This window comes from Cololabis saira, chromosome 20 (genome assembly GCF_033807715.1).
Source record: "Cololabis saira isolate AMF1-May2022 chromosome 20, fColSai1.1, whole genome shotgun sequence".
Taxonomy (NCBI): domain Eukaryota; kingdom Metazoa; phylum Chordata; class Actinopteri; order Beloniformes; family Belonidae; genus Cololabis; species Cololabis saira.
This window is the reverse complement of record NC_084606.1, coordinates 37,840,639-37,854,732: the sequence shown is the minus strand read 5'-3', so window position 1 is coordinate 37,854,732 and position 14,094 is coordinate 37,840,639. Positions and strand designations below refer to the sequence as shown.

Genomic DNA, 14,094 nt, shown 5'->3' with positions numbered 1-14,094 from the left:
AAGAGCGCACACGTCACTTCCTGCCGTTGGGAGGGGGAGTTGTTACCATGGTAACCTGTCACAGCAGCAGTAGCAGCACTGCTCTGCTCTTTCCCGTTTATTCTGGCCGAAACAACATTACATTATATAATATTATTATATATGAATACTATAATATTAATATTATACAATAATATTACTATACTTAATATTATAATTATGACATATACGTATCACTTAGTTTCTGCTTAGCTAGTGTCCATCAATCCACACTAATACATTTCTCCAGAATGAGTATGGATAGTACATACTACTGAGTACGTTCTAATGTTTCGGACGCACAAAAAAATCTCGCACACTCATTAGGGTGGAAGTGTGCGATTTCGGACACAACGCTGGTCTTTTGAGTCCAGGAAGTTCTTATAAACACGGAGAAACCAAGACCAGGAGGAGACTAATCACTTCATAAATGTAATGAAGGATATGAACATTTCTGTATTTGTAGACGGTAGAAAGTACCGGGATAGAAGATTTACAAGAAGGTGAGAGAAAAGTTGCGTGAAGCAGCATTTGTTTTGAATTTGGATACAGGAAGAAGAAGCAGAAATGACGGGAATTGTGTCATGACGTTCTCCGTGCGTCGCTGGTTTGATCCAGATATCCCAAATGATTAATTACCATGTAAACGGAATATTCTGAATGTTTCAGTAACTGGAATATTAGCAATAACCTGGATTTTGACTGCATGTAAACGTAGTCCATGTCACACTCCATCCAGGCTACAAGCACCGTGGGGTTCTTGAATCCTTGGAATTAATAAAAGATCTTGGAAACTGTTGAAGATCAGTCAATTCCACCTGTAACACTTGTGCCACCAGAAGCCCCTCGGCACGGCCGCGGTATGAAGTCACTCAGACGAGTGCATAGAATAACCTCTGTCTCTCACACTCCAGGAATGTGTTCAGTGCCATCCTCTGACACAGCCTTCATCCCACATGTATATATATGAGTTACAGGACAAGGGCAGCCATTAGCAGCACCACTGTGAGGCTTTTGTCCTCATTCATATTATGGAGATTACAGCACTGAATACTCTGAGTCATGGTGGACAATGAAGCCCCTCTTCAACAAGTGCAGCCAACATACAGTATATCTTCCAAACAGACGCAAGGAAAGCCCAACATGCACATAAAATAGATATCAAGAACAAGCTGAAAATCTTCAAAGAAAACGATATACAACTTTATGTCTCAAGCGAGATTTAAAAAATCCTATGCACAATGGGAAATGCAATGTTTGCTTGTGTGGTGAGTCTTGAGGTTTCCCTTAGAAACCAGTTTTGCCACTCCAGACGAAGATGTAACTGCACTGACTCAATCGATGCAAAGTCTTCTTCTTCCTCATTTCACTGCAAACTGGAAAAGCAGCTCAAGCTGAGTGAGTCTCCAACCCTCCAGAGGCAACAAGTCCCACTGCTGTGACAGAAGAAGATGTTCCTACACTGCTCTGACAGGTGGAGCCCTGTGCCCTCAGTGGAGGAGTGTGTCCATGTTGCATCTGATGCTCTTAAACAACCCCAGAGAGCAGTCTTTTAATTATGGGCATGCCAAGTAGTGGCCTTTTCTTATTCTTATTCCTATTCCGCACTATTTTTTCACCCATTAATACGGCCCTAACCGGAACGTGCACCCATGCATGGCATACATCGTTGGATGCGTCTCCATCGTGCCTCGATGGGCATTACTTTTATCAGTCAAAAGTGTTACCGTGGCAACGCTAGATGCCAAAAAGCAAAAAAAAAGGCAAAAATTCGGACGCTTATTGCTCGGCCAAACTTTATCGTAGAGACATCGTTCAAACTTTCAACCACTCGGCCCGATTGGCACTAAAGGACCGTACAATCTCATTATGCCAATTATCACAGTTTTTGCGATATTTACCTTTCTTTTTTTTTTTTATTTCCATTTGACTTTGGACGCTTGTTGCTAGGCAACAGATTATCGTAGAGACATCGTACAAATGTTCCCAGACTCAGCACGCTGTGGAGTTTAACATATTCAAATAGCATGAAGCTGTGATTTAAGGAAATTTTATGTCAAAAACCATGCCAAATTCATTCATTCGAATGGGGTTTTTTACCATGGTGAAAAAAAAACCTATCCGTTAACGTAGCCTGAACCGGAACGTGCACCCATGCATGGCATACATCGTTAGATGCGTCTCCATCGTGCCTCGATGGGCATTACTTTTCTCAGTCAAAAGCGTTACCGTGGGGACGCTAGATGCCAAAAAGCGTGTACCATTAATAACTATTGGCAGTACAGGAATGAATGCAATACAACTGTAAACACCTCAAACTGACATAGAACCACCCCGAACACAACCACTACAGCCCCAAACCAAAGCAGCGAGAGGGGTCGAATGGGCAGTAGGGCATGCCCATATCAACATTTCCTGAAATTTTCTAGTTACTGGTTGTGGTTTCCTTTCTCTAGGACAATAATTAGCATCTCCACAATCAGAAATGAGTGCCTCCTCTGTCCCACGTAATCACTCATTCTACAAAAGCTCCAAGAGTTACCAAAAAACTTGAAAATTGGAATCGCAAGACTATTTTTTTTTCTTTTCTAACGGAGATATTCATTCAAACTGACTAAGTAGCAGGACAGTGTCTACAATTATTCAGCATGCTGTGGAAGCTCAAAAATGTAACTGACTTCTTACTTCCCACACGTGTTCCAGGCCCTGCTCTTCTTAAATAGTCGTGGGGGGGCCGTCCTCACCCCGTAGTTACTGACTACGTTTACATGCAGTCAAAATTGGGGTTATTGCTAATATTCCGGTTACTGAAACATTGGGAATATTCCGTTTACATGGTAATTAATCATTCAGGATATCTGGATCAAACCAGCGACGCACGGAGAACATCATGACGCAATTACCGTCATTTCCGCTTCTTCTTCCTGTATCCAAATTCAAAACAAATGCTGCTTCGTGCAACTTTTCACTCACCTTCTTTTAAATCTCACTATCCCGGTACTTTCTACCGTTTACAAATGCCAAAATGTTCAAATAATTAGTCTCCTCCTCACTCCAAAAGTGTGGCGTGGTCTTGCGTTTCTCCGTGCTTATAAGAACTTCCTGGACTCAAAAGACCAGGATTCCTTGTGAACAGAGCATGCGCAGTGTAGCAAGCTCGTTGCCACTGGGGCCGACCGACAGGACAGAGGACACAGGGTTTTGTGCAGGAACCGGTTTATTCTCTCACACCGCCACACGTGAACAAGCAGAACTTTCTCCCAGCAGCAGCCCCTCTCTGGTGTGCAGCTGCTCCTTATGAAGGCAGGCAGGGTGGAGAGGTTGATTGGGCACACCTGTGCCCAATCTGCTGAGTGTCTGCTCCTCCACCCTGCCACACGCAGAAAACAAATTCCTGTTCCGTTTGATGGGGATATTCCGTTTGGTGTTTACATGACCCAATATTCAGGTTTTAAAAGGAGTAACCCAGGGGTCATATTGGGGTTTTTAAAAACCCCAATATGAGCAAATTCTGGTTATTCTAAGGCGTTATTGGTGTTTACATGGCCGTGCAAATTTGGGTTATTGCTAATATTGGGGTTTTAAAAGAGTTATTGATGCATGGAAACACAGTCATTGTCTGCTCCTCAACAACACAGATTAAACCTCACCAAAATGAAGACTATTTGATTGACTGAAACAAGCAAGAACATTCCATGTGGATCACTGAATATCAGATCACTCCCCATCTAAACCTGGAAGTGAAGGAACTTATACCTAAACATAAGACTAAGTTATTGTCAGAAGCCTGAGAACTAAAAGCAAGCGTTTTAGCTTTTATGTCTCTTATGAATGTGTGTGTGTGTGTGTGTGTGTGTGTGTGTGTGTGTGTGTGTGTGTGCGTTAGGAAGGAGGGGTTGTCATGTCCTCACATTGTTTTTCAGATTGGGTCCTCTTCACAGACTGATGTTTTCCTGCTGATTGTATCTTGTCTGGAGCCTCGTCCCCGACCTGACAAGAAGAATATTTTATTACACAAAACTCCACCAAAATGCGAATAAACAGTTTCAATCAGAAAAAGAAAAAAAGGCCATGTGTTGACTGGTGATCAGTTTGTCTCTCTGTGTTACTGACCTCCATCTCATTGTCATCAAGGCTGTGCGGGAAGGAGTTGAGGAGCTCGGGGTTGTTGGCCAGGTCCAGCAGCTCGATCACCAGGTTGCGGGTGAGCAGCTGTGTCACAAATGGATGCTGGAAAAGCAAGACAGATATACCTTAAACACACATGGTAGAGCAAGATATGAAACTCTGACATCAACACCAGCAGGCCCAGTTTCTAATCCAGGGCTCTAAATAATTTACAGGACTGTCTCAGAAAATTAGAATATTGTGATAAAGTTCTTTATTTTCTGTAATGCAATTAAAAAAACAAAAATGTCATACATTCTGGATTCATTACAAATCAACTGAAATATTGCAAGCCTTTTATTATTTTAATATTGATGATTATGGTTTACAGTTTAAGATTAAGATTCCCAGAATATTCAAATTTTTTGAGATAGGATATTTGAGTTTTCTTAAACTGTAAACCATGATCAGCAATATTAAAATAATAAAAGGCTTGCAATATTTCAGTTGATTTGTAATGAATCCAGAATGTATGACATTTATGTTTTTGTAATTGCATTACAGAAAATCACAATATTAAAATTTTCTGAGACAGTCCTGTAGATGAAATTTTATGAAAGATGAACGAACGAACGAACGAACGAACGAACGAACGAACGAACGAACGAACGAACGAACGAACGAACGAACGAACGAACGAACGAACGAACGAACGAAATGAAGAAGACTAAGGGGTAAATCCACAAAGAACAGATTGCGCCCGCAAATAGCGCTGCATTAAGGTCCTATTCACAAAAGTAGGCTCTGCGTCGTTTTAACGCGGGACCCTAATTTAGGCACCATACACCTGCACGTAAAGGTTTCACGCGCGAGTAAAACTCATATATATGAAAAAAAATGTGAGTCCCTTTAAGGGCTCCGTGGGGCTCCCTAAACGCAGCCCCTCATTTGTTCTGTCCTAAAGTGTGAGGAGGTTCCCCGCATGTCACCACGGCAGCAGCAGCAGCAGCACCAGAGTCCTGACTGACTGAGCTTCACACAGAGGGACACGATCAGCGCTATTTTAATTTATTATTTTATTATTTTAAGTCTGATATATGTTGTGATATGTGATGACATTATTAAGCTGTTAAACACTTCTAGATTATGTTTATATGGTGGAATTGTTTGTAATAAAGCAGCCCCTATACTGTATGGATGAATCCTGAGCTCCGTCCTGTTATTTTTATTTTTAAATCCGAGATAAGTCCACAACCCCACTTGATCTGAGTGTGTACAGTCATGTCTGACTGTAGATTTCACCCTTAATATCATTCAGTATCACACAGGCTTGAATGACATTGAGAGAGAGAAACAGATAGAGACGGGGACTGAGGAGTTTGCGCGCAGTTTAATACACGCTTCTGAAACACGGTATTTGCTCCACTATTTTTGCGTGTGGCAAATAGCGCTGGCCTTTGTGAATTAGGCGCTTTTTGCAATGAGGCTTATTTGCATAGAAAGGGGGCAATTTTGCGCCGAATTACCTAATTTGCATGCATGCAAATGGCACCGGCCCAGACTGCCACTATTTGCTTGGCAGCGCAGTTTGTGGAGCAATTCCCCCTTTGCGGGTGCTTTGTGAATTAGACGCTCTCTTTTTGTCTCATTTGCACCGGTTTAGCGGCCGCAAAAGCCGCGCAATCCTTTTGTGGATTTGGCCCTAAGTTATACTAGCTGGATATAGACCACTGCTGTGCAACAAAGGGAGTGTTTATTTAGTTATTTCAAGGTTATTAATACTGTCTGATGACAGTTATTAATAACATGAGTAAATTGTCAATATGAATTAATTCAAACAGGGTGCAACCCAAATATCAGGAATAAATAACTAAACACAACAATCAGTCTCAAAATAAGTGTTGAATAAGTGTGACCAGGGTACAGTAACAGAAAAGTAAGGGGTCCGAGCACAGGCCTTTTGCAACCAACAAATGATACAAATATGTGTAAAATAACCACAAACAACTCCTGTTGATGAAATCATCAATGTTGTTCAAATGAACCAGAATTTATTTGCACAAGTATTAAAGATAGTGAGAGGTCAATGCAATAAAGTTCTGATATCTAAACTACACGTGTGTGTGTGTGTGTGTGTGTGTGTGTGTGTGTGTGTGTGTGTGTGTGTGTGTGTGTGTGTGTGTCAGACAAAGTCACGTGGTGGTCTGGAAGGGTGTTGTTACAAAGTGTGCCTTTAAGGGACACTGAAAAGATTACCTAACCAAAAAAAAAGAAATATTATATTATGATATTACATTATTCTACTTAAAAGCTTTGATTTTAAATATACTGCAGGGTGTAATGTCATCTTTGGTTTTTTTTTTTAACCTTTGGTCTCCATGTAGAGGAGGAGGATGCATGCTCTAAATATGCTCTGAATTAAGACGGGTTCCTCGTTCATGCTCTTTAATTAGTACAAACTAACCTGCAGCAGCGTCTCAGCCGACGGCCTTTTGCGGGGGTTTTTGATAAGTGCCATCTTCACGAAGCTTTGGAAACCTGCAGACCTGCAGAGCAAACAGGAAAGAGAAAGGGAAAGATTTGATTTGAAGATTTTATTTCGAACATGCATGTTAAAAAAAGAATACAAAAATAAAAAAAATAAAATACAAATATGTATATATGTGCAGCCCTTGGGCAGATCTCACGGATCCACCAACATATTCCAAACAGAGTAGGATTGAAGTAAACACTTATCCAGTCCTAACCCTGAATCTACATACATTCTTACATATAACAAGAGTTTCAATAAACTAACTTATGAAACACACAAAACCAAACACCCCTACTTTAATAACTGTTCAATACAGTGATATAATACTCAATTATATATAAATATAGTCAAAAACAAAACAAATCAAAGCAAACAAAAGAAAACAACACAAACGCCCAGCATTTAGTTGTTACTATGTATGTATGTAATAATAGAAGTAATTATAATGCATAGTATTACATTATCATTACTTTACTATAATACTACAATATAATAGAGAACAATATGTAATGGTATAACAATATACTTGATTAACTATATAAGAGTAAATATGCTATATACTGTATACTGGTTCATATATTTACCTCCAATTACAGTATATACATAAAAATTACTATAAATCTATATATCGACATATCTACATATAACTATAAATCAATATATATTCATAGAGATATAGATATAAATACTGTACAGATATATAAATACTGTACGTATAATATAACTCAATATATCTATATACATACCTACAAAGAGAAAGAGAAAGAATGAAAGCATCTAAAACCAAAAGGTAAAAAGGAAAACAAACTCTTGGCCCATGTATGATTATGGTACGATACAATAGGATACAGTATTACATTATATATGAGTTATAAGGAGCAGCATTGATGTAAACTCACCACTTAGTTTTATCCTTCAGTCTCGGGGGCTGGAAACTGCTCTTTGACATCAACATCAATGCTCTGAAACATTTGGATTATTTTGTTACTGGGCTGTAAAATACCTTGATATTTAAAATCACTGAATGTGGATAATACAATGAAATCAGCCAACAAAAAACTGTTGATTTGGCTTTTAGTCCAGGGGCCAGAGCCCAACATTTCACTGGTCAGAACCACTCAAGCTGACCCAACTTACTGATGATTTTTGAAAATATCCATGTCTGTAGATATTCTGGTATAAAACCTTCCTGAGTGGCAGCTGGATCAGAGTTATCAGCTCATGAAGTTCAGAAAATGACATTTTAGAAGCTGCTGCATATCCTGGTTTAGACTCATGTACAGGATATCTGTCAATGTTTCACTATATTGTCTTTGGTATCATTTTAAAGGAGACCTTTTAAGCTTTCATTCAAGCTAAGATGTGAATCTTTCTGACCAACATAGAGGTCACTGCAGCTCTTTAAACTAGAAACAACACACATTTTTACACAATTTTCCCCTAAATGATTTACTATCTTTTAGCCCTGTGTCAACTAGGAACAACAGAGACACAAAATACAAAAACTGGAATACTCACAGGACCATAAGGATTCAGGAAATGTATAATAAACCCCTAATATATCATTGTTACAGGTTATTGTGAGCCTTAAACTAGAAGAGCATCATTAGGCTCCTATGAAACTATAACAGCCACTAATGTCACAAACTGGTCTTTATCTGCAAATACACGACATAAAGGACATAACAATGAGATAAGGAACCAGCTTAGTGTATAAACATTAGAGACACAAAATACAAAAAATAAAAATACAAAAACTGGAATACTCACAGGACCATAAGGATTCAGGAAATGTATAATACACCCAATTTAGAATCATCCATTACTGAAGGGGGTTTTAACTTCATGAGCTGATAACTCTGATCCAGCTGCCACTCAGGAAGGTTATCATACCAGAATATCATCTATGACAGGGGTCGGCAACCCGCGGCTCTAGAGCCGCATAGCGCCGCCCTAGTGGCTCCTTGGAGCGTTTTCAAAAATATTTGACCTTTTTTTTCTTCCTTTTTTTCTTTTTTTTCCTATTTTTCTCTCTTTTTCTCTCTTTTTCTTTTGTTCCCTTTTTTCTCTTTTTTTATTCTCTTCCTTTCCTTTTTTTCTCTTTTTCTCCTTTTTTTATTCTTCTTTTTTCCTTTTTTTCTTCCTTTTTCCTCTCCTTTTTAATCTCGACTTTTCGACTTTTTCCTCGACATTTCGACTTTTTTCTCAAGATTGTACTTCAACGTTAATCTTGACATTTAGACTTTTCTCAAAATTTCAACTTTTTTCTCGACATTTCGACTTTTTTCTCAACATTTGACTTTTTTCTCGAAGTGCATAATGAAAAAAACAAATCTTCCCCCAGTTCTAACTAATATAGAAACATGCAGCATGTGTTTCTTCATTCTAAGGCTGATACAAGACTTTTCATTTTTTGCGGCTCCAGACATATTTGTCTTTTGTGTTTTGGTCCAATATGGCTCTAAAACATTTTGGGTTGCCGACCCTTGATCTACAGACATGGATCTTTTCAAAAATCATAAGTAAGTTTGGTCACCTTGAGTGGTGCTGATATCTGGTCTGGAACATGGACTATTTCCAGCAGTGTGGGTTGGAACTGCTCTCCGTGGGGACTCACCTCATGGGGTGCAGGTCAAACATGGGCGGCTGCAGCTCAGCCAGCTCAATAGCAGTGATACCAACGGCCCAGATGTCACACAGGTGGTTGTAACCACCTTTCTTTTCCACCGCAGCCACCTCTGGAGCCATCCTGGACACAAGAAACCACACACAAACACAGAGAAAAAAGGAGTGGGAATTATTTTATACATTTTGTACATCATGGATTTCTACGGAAGCGTATTGCATTCACTTGAGGAAAAAAAATCTGCTCAATTTTGTTGAATTAACAGTTTAAGATTAAGATTCCCAGAATATTCTAATTTTTTGAGATAAGATATTTGAGTTTTCTTAAGCTGTAAGCCATGATCAGCAATATTAAAATAATAAAAGGCTTGCAATATTTCAGTTGATTTGTAATGAATCCAGAATGTATGACATTTTAGCTTTACAGAAAATAAAAGGACTTTATATCAATATTCTTATTTTCTGAGAAAGTCCTGTATATAACTTAAAGACAAGAGTATCTCCCAATGTTTCAAACCAAAAGCAAAATAAAACTGGATTAAACTGGACAGGAACACGTTTGCTTCCATGAAATCCAGCTCTCAAGTGAACGACAGCTTCTTGCAAGTTGTGAGGAATCTGGTTAATTCAGAAAAACAGAGCAGATTGAATTTTCTCAAGTGAATGCAATATGCTTCCGTAGATTTCTAGTGTTTTTGACATGAAAATAAACTTAAAGAACTAGGTTCCTACCTAAATCAAATGTGACACACTTAACACAAGTTTAGGAAACTTAAAGCAGCACAACGTAACTTTGGGCTTTTCTGAGTTTGGCGGCATCTTGTGGACAAAATCGGTAGTGTTTTACCAGAAAGAACACTACATTTCCCATGAGCACCAGCGCGTACTGCCGGAAAGATCCTGTCCCGTCGCTGCATTTGTTTTGATGAGAGAAGACGGGACGCTTTTCTGTTTCACCAAGTGAACAGAAGGAACGCAAAAAAAAGATGTTAAACTGCTGGAAAGGAACTGGAATTTACCGGGATACCTTAAACAAGGAAGCCAGGGAGCGGTATATGGAGAAAATAATGATTATTAACGGTCTGGATCCATATCCCTATTGAAGACCCATGTGTTTCAATAAATTTGTATAATAGTACAACACACAGTACATGTTTTGTATCCCTCTTACCTCTCTTTTCTTTTTTTTTTGACTGCTATATTATGGTGAAGAGGCTCCTCGTGAGATTATTTTTTTCCTCTGCAGCTACAAATAGAGTTAATATTTTTTCCTCAACAAACTAGTTTTATCTGAAGATTGGGGTTAATTGCACCGCAGAGAGCTGGCCAGACACTGGGTTTAGCTGGCAAAGTGGGGAATAAAACCCGTGTTTTGATCCGACCCCGGTCTGTGTGAGTGTTTGTGGTTTAAGGCTGTTTATGGTTCTGCGTTAAATCGACGCAGAGCCTACGGCGTAGGGTACGCGGCGACACGCACCGTACGTTGCGCGTCGCCACGTCGATTTAACGCAGAACCATAAATCAGGCTTTACTGTGTGTTTAGTCGTTACACCCGCGATCCAAAGTGAGCCGACGACTCTTTCACTCTTTTACTTTGTTATATCAGATACTTGGCCTGCGTGGTTCTGCCTCCGAGCAGGAAACCGGTGAAAAGTTAAACCATTAGGATCTTTTCCCCACGTCTGTTATGTGGAGCTGCTGCAGCCGCAACGCAGCAACAGGTTCTGCGGAGCTCTGAGCTCCACGCCCCGCCCATTTTCGTCTCGACTGCGAATCGGGAAGGAGGGGGAAGTGACGTATGCCGTAAAGCAGTCAAAGTCGTAACGATTTGTAGTTTTTTAGTGTAGCAGGGTTCCTACCATGCTCCTCAAAGTTACATAGTTCCAGTGAAGGTGATACTGACCCCTCAGACCATGACAGAGGTGTCATTAAACCTGTTGGAAGTTGATGTACCATCACAATGACTCTGGAAATATGATATTAAGGTGGAAAAGTTACGTAGTGTCGCTTTAAATGAGGATTTTTTTTAAACTTTTTTTTTCTTCTCAACACACATTGAGAGGGAGGCACAGTGGCGTCAATTGGGTATGGCAAGGTATGGCAGCTGCCACACCTCGGCTTCAGGGGAAAAACTTAAATGTTTTGTTTGTTTTTTTCAATACATTTATGGAATTACTCTGTGTTTATTTGTATTGATTATTCTATTACTTAATACATGTAAAATAACTGCAAATGCAAATCAAAACAACATGATGGATTTCACTAGGTATTATCTTTCCCAACACTTGTATTCCCTCATATCTTGAAATGTGATGTCCCAGCGTCCCTGACGACAGCGGTCGCTATCAATATCGTTTTAGCGCTCTTTGCAGTGTCACTAACTTACAAAAATGAAAAGGAAGCAGGCAACCCCGCAATTATTTTTTTCAAAAAAAGAAGACAAATGATGGTCCAGTGTTGCCCCGGCAGCGGAGGGAGAAGGAGCAGGTAGGGAAAGCGGGAGTCAGGCTATTAACCAGGCTGTTAGCCACTCCATGTCCATTTGATATTGTTGCACTGACATAGTGAATGAAGTGAACAGAATGAGTTAAATTGCGTTTGTCAGATACGCTATTTCAACGGTGGCCGAGACCCGCCATTGTTGAAAATAAAAGTAACGCTGCAAAAAGAAACAAACGCCACTGCAAATAAAATAAACGCTTTGCAAATAAAATAAACCCCGCTGCAAATTAAAAAAAAAACGATGCAAATAAAAAAGCCACAACGGAAGTGAATTACCGGGGACTATTTTTGCCGATGCACTGGTGTTGCACATTAAAAATTACACGTAGCGACGTTGAACACTAACCTTTTCACTTATTTTCTCATTCGTTATTAGGGCCCGAGCACTTGCAGTGCGAAGGCCCTATTGTATCTGTAGGAATTTTTTTTCTTTCTTCTTCTGACGAAAGGAGGGCCTTTTTGCCCCCCTAAACGTCCCCAAAAAGTCACCAAATTTTGCATGCAAGTCAGGCCTGGCGAAAAATTTGATATTTAAAGGTTTGCATTACTGGGCGTGGTAAAATGGCTCAACAGCGCCCCCTTGAAAACTTTGTGCCTCAAGCCCCACGATACGGTTTGACGTATATGCACGAAAATCGGTACACACCTGTATCATGGGACAACTTAAACAAAAGTCTCTTGGGGTCATGCCCGAAACCGAACAGGATGTCGGCCATTTTGAATTAGTCGTGTCATTTTGGCGAAATTTATGCCATTCCTTCGAAAGTTAATTCAGCCCGAACCGTAACGTGCTCCCAGGTGTGTTATACATCAAAATGTGCGTCTCCATCCTGCGACAACACGCATTACTTTTCTCTTTCAAAAGCGTTACCGTGGCGACGCTAGATGCCAAAAAGCGCGCCCACCCTTCATCTGATTGGTTCGACAGAAAAAACTTTGTGCCTCAAGCCCCATAATACGGTTTGACGTACATGAACGAAAATCAGTACACACCTGTATCATGTCGCAACTAAAAGAAAAGTCTCTTGGCGCGATGGCCGAAACCGAACAGGAAGTCGGCCATTTTGAACATTCTGAATTAATTGCGTAATTTTGGAGCAATATATGCCATTCCTTCGAGAGTTAATTCAGCCCGAACCGTATCGTGAACCCAGATGTGTTATACATCAAAATGTGCGTCTCCATCCTGCGACTACACGCATTACTTTTCTCTTTCAAAAGTGTTACCGTGGCGACGCTAGACGCCAACAAGCGCACCCCCCCTTCATCTGATTGGTCCATATTTGATAGTTCCCCAAAAGGCACCAAATTTTGCATGCAAGCCAGGCCTGGCGATAAATTTGATATTTCATGGTTTGCATTAATGGGCGTGGCAAAATGGCTCAACAGCGCCCCCCGGAAAACTTTGTGCCTCAAGCCCCACAATACGGTTTGACGTACATGCACGAAAATCGGTACACACCTGTATCATGGCACAACTTAAAGAAAAGTCTCTTGGAGCCATGGCCGAAACCGAACAGGATGTCGGCCATTTTGAATACATTGTGTCATTTTGGCGAAATTTATGCCATTCCTTCGGCAGTTAATTCAGCCCGAACCGTAACGTGCACCCAGGTGTGTTTTACATCAAAACGTGCGTCTACATCCTGCGACATCACGCATTACTTTTCTCTTTCAAAAGTGTTACCGTGGCGACGCTAGACGCCAAAAGGCGCGCCCCCCCTTCATGTGATTGGTCCATATTTGATAGTTCTCCAAAAGTCACCAAATTTTGCATGCAAGCCAGACTTGGCGATACATTTGATATTTCATGGTTTGCATTAATGGGCGTGGCCTAACGGCTCAACAGCGCCCCCTAGAATACTTTTCTCTGCCATAACTTTTCAATGGTTTGACATAGAGAGTTGTGGGTGGTGTCATGGGACTCTGTAATGAGTCCTTAAGCTTCGTTGGCCTTAATTAGCCCCGCCCCTTCTTCTGATTGGTTGTCCCGATTTTCTGCTATAACTTTGGAATGGTTTGACATAGAGAGTCGTGGGTGGTGTCATCAGATTCTTTATGGAGTCCTTGACCTTCATTGGCCTGAATTAGCCCCGCCCCTTCTTCTGATTGGTTGTCCCTTTTTTCTGCTATAACTTTTCAATGGTTTGACATAGGAAGTCGTGGGTGGTGTCATTTCTGATACTTATGGGGGGCGGTGGCCGTGAGTGCGAGGGCCCGTTCATTGCTGCTTGCAGCTTTAATTCTTCTTATTCCTCGCTCTTCTTATTTCTTCCTTTTCACTTACGTCCTCTTCGTCTTCTTCTCCT

General features: G+C 40.5%; 1 protein-coding gene across 1 annotated transcript in view; it reads right to left on the bottom strand.

The window, feature by feature from the left end:
* Positions 1–14,094, bottom strand: part of map4k2 (mitogen-activated protein kinase kinase kinase kinase 2) — a 67,590-nt gene that overhangs the window by 28,315 nt on the left and 25,181 nt on the right. The window contains exons 9-13 of the mRNA XM_061710042.1: positions 9,276–9,407; positions 7,558–7,620; positions 6,590–6,671; positions 4,132–4,248; positions 3,930–4,008 (exon numbers count right to left, since the gene is read on the bottom strand). Of these exons, the coding sequence (XP_061566026.1) occupies positions 3,930–4,008; positions 4,132–4,248; positions 6,590–6,671; positions 7,558–7,620; positions 9,276–9,407 (473 nt within the window). The remainder of the gene's footprint in view (positions 1–3,929; positions 4,009–4,131; positions 4,249–6,589; positions 6,672–7,557; positions 7,621–9,275; positions 9,408–14,094) is intronic.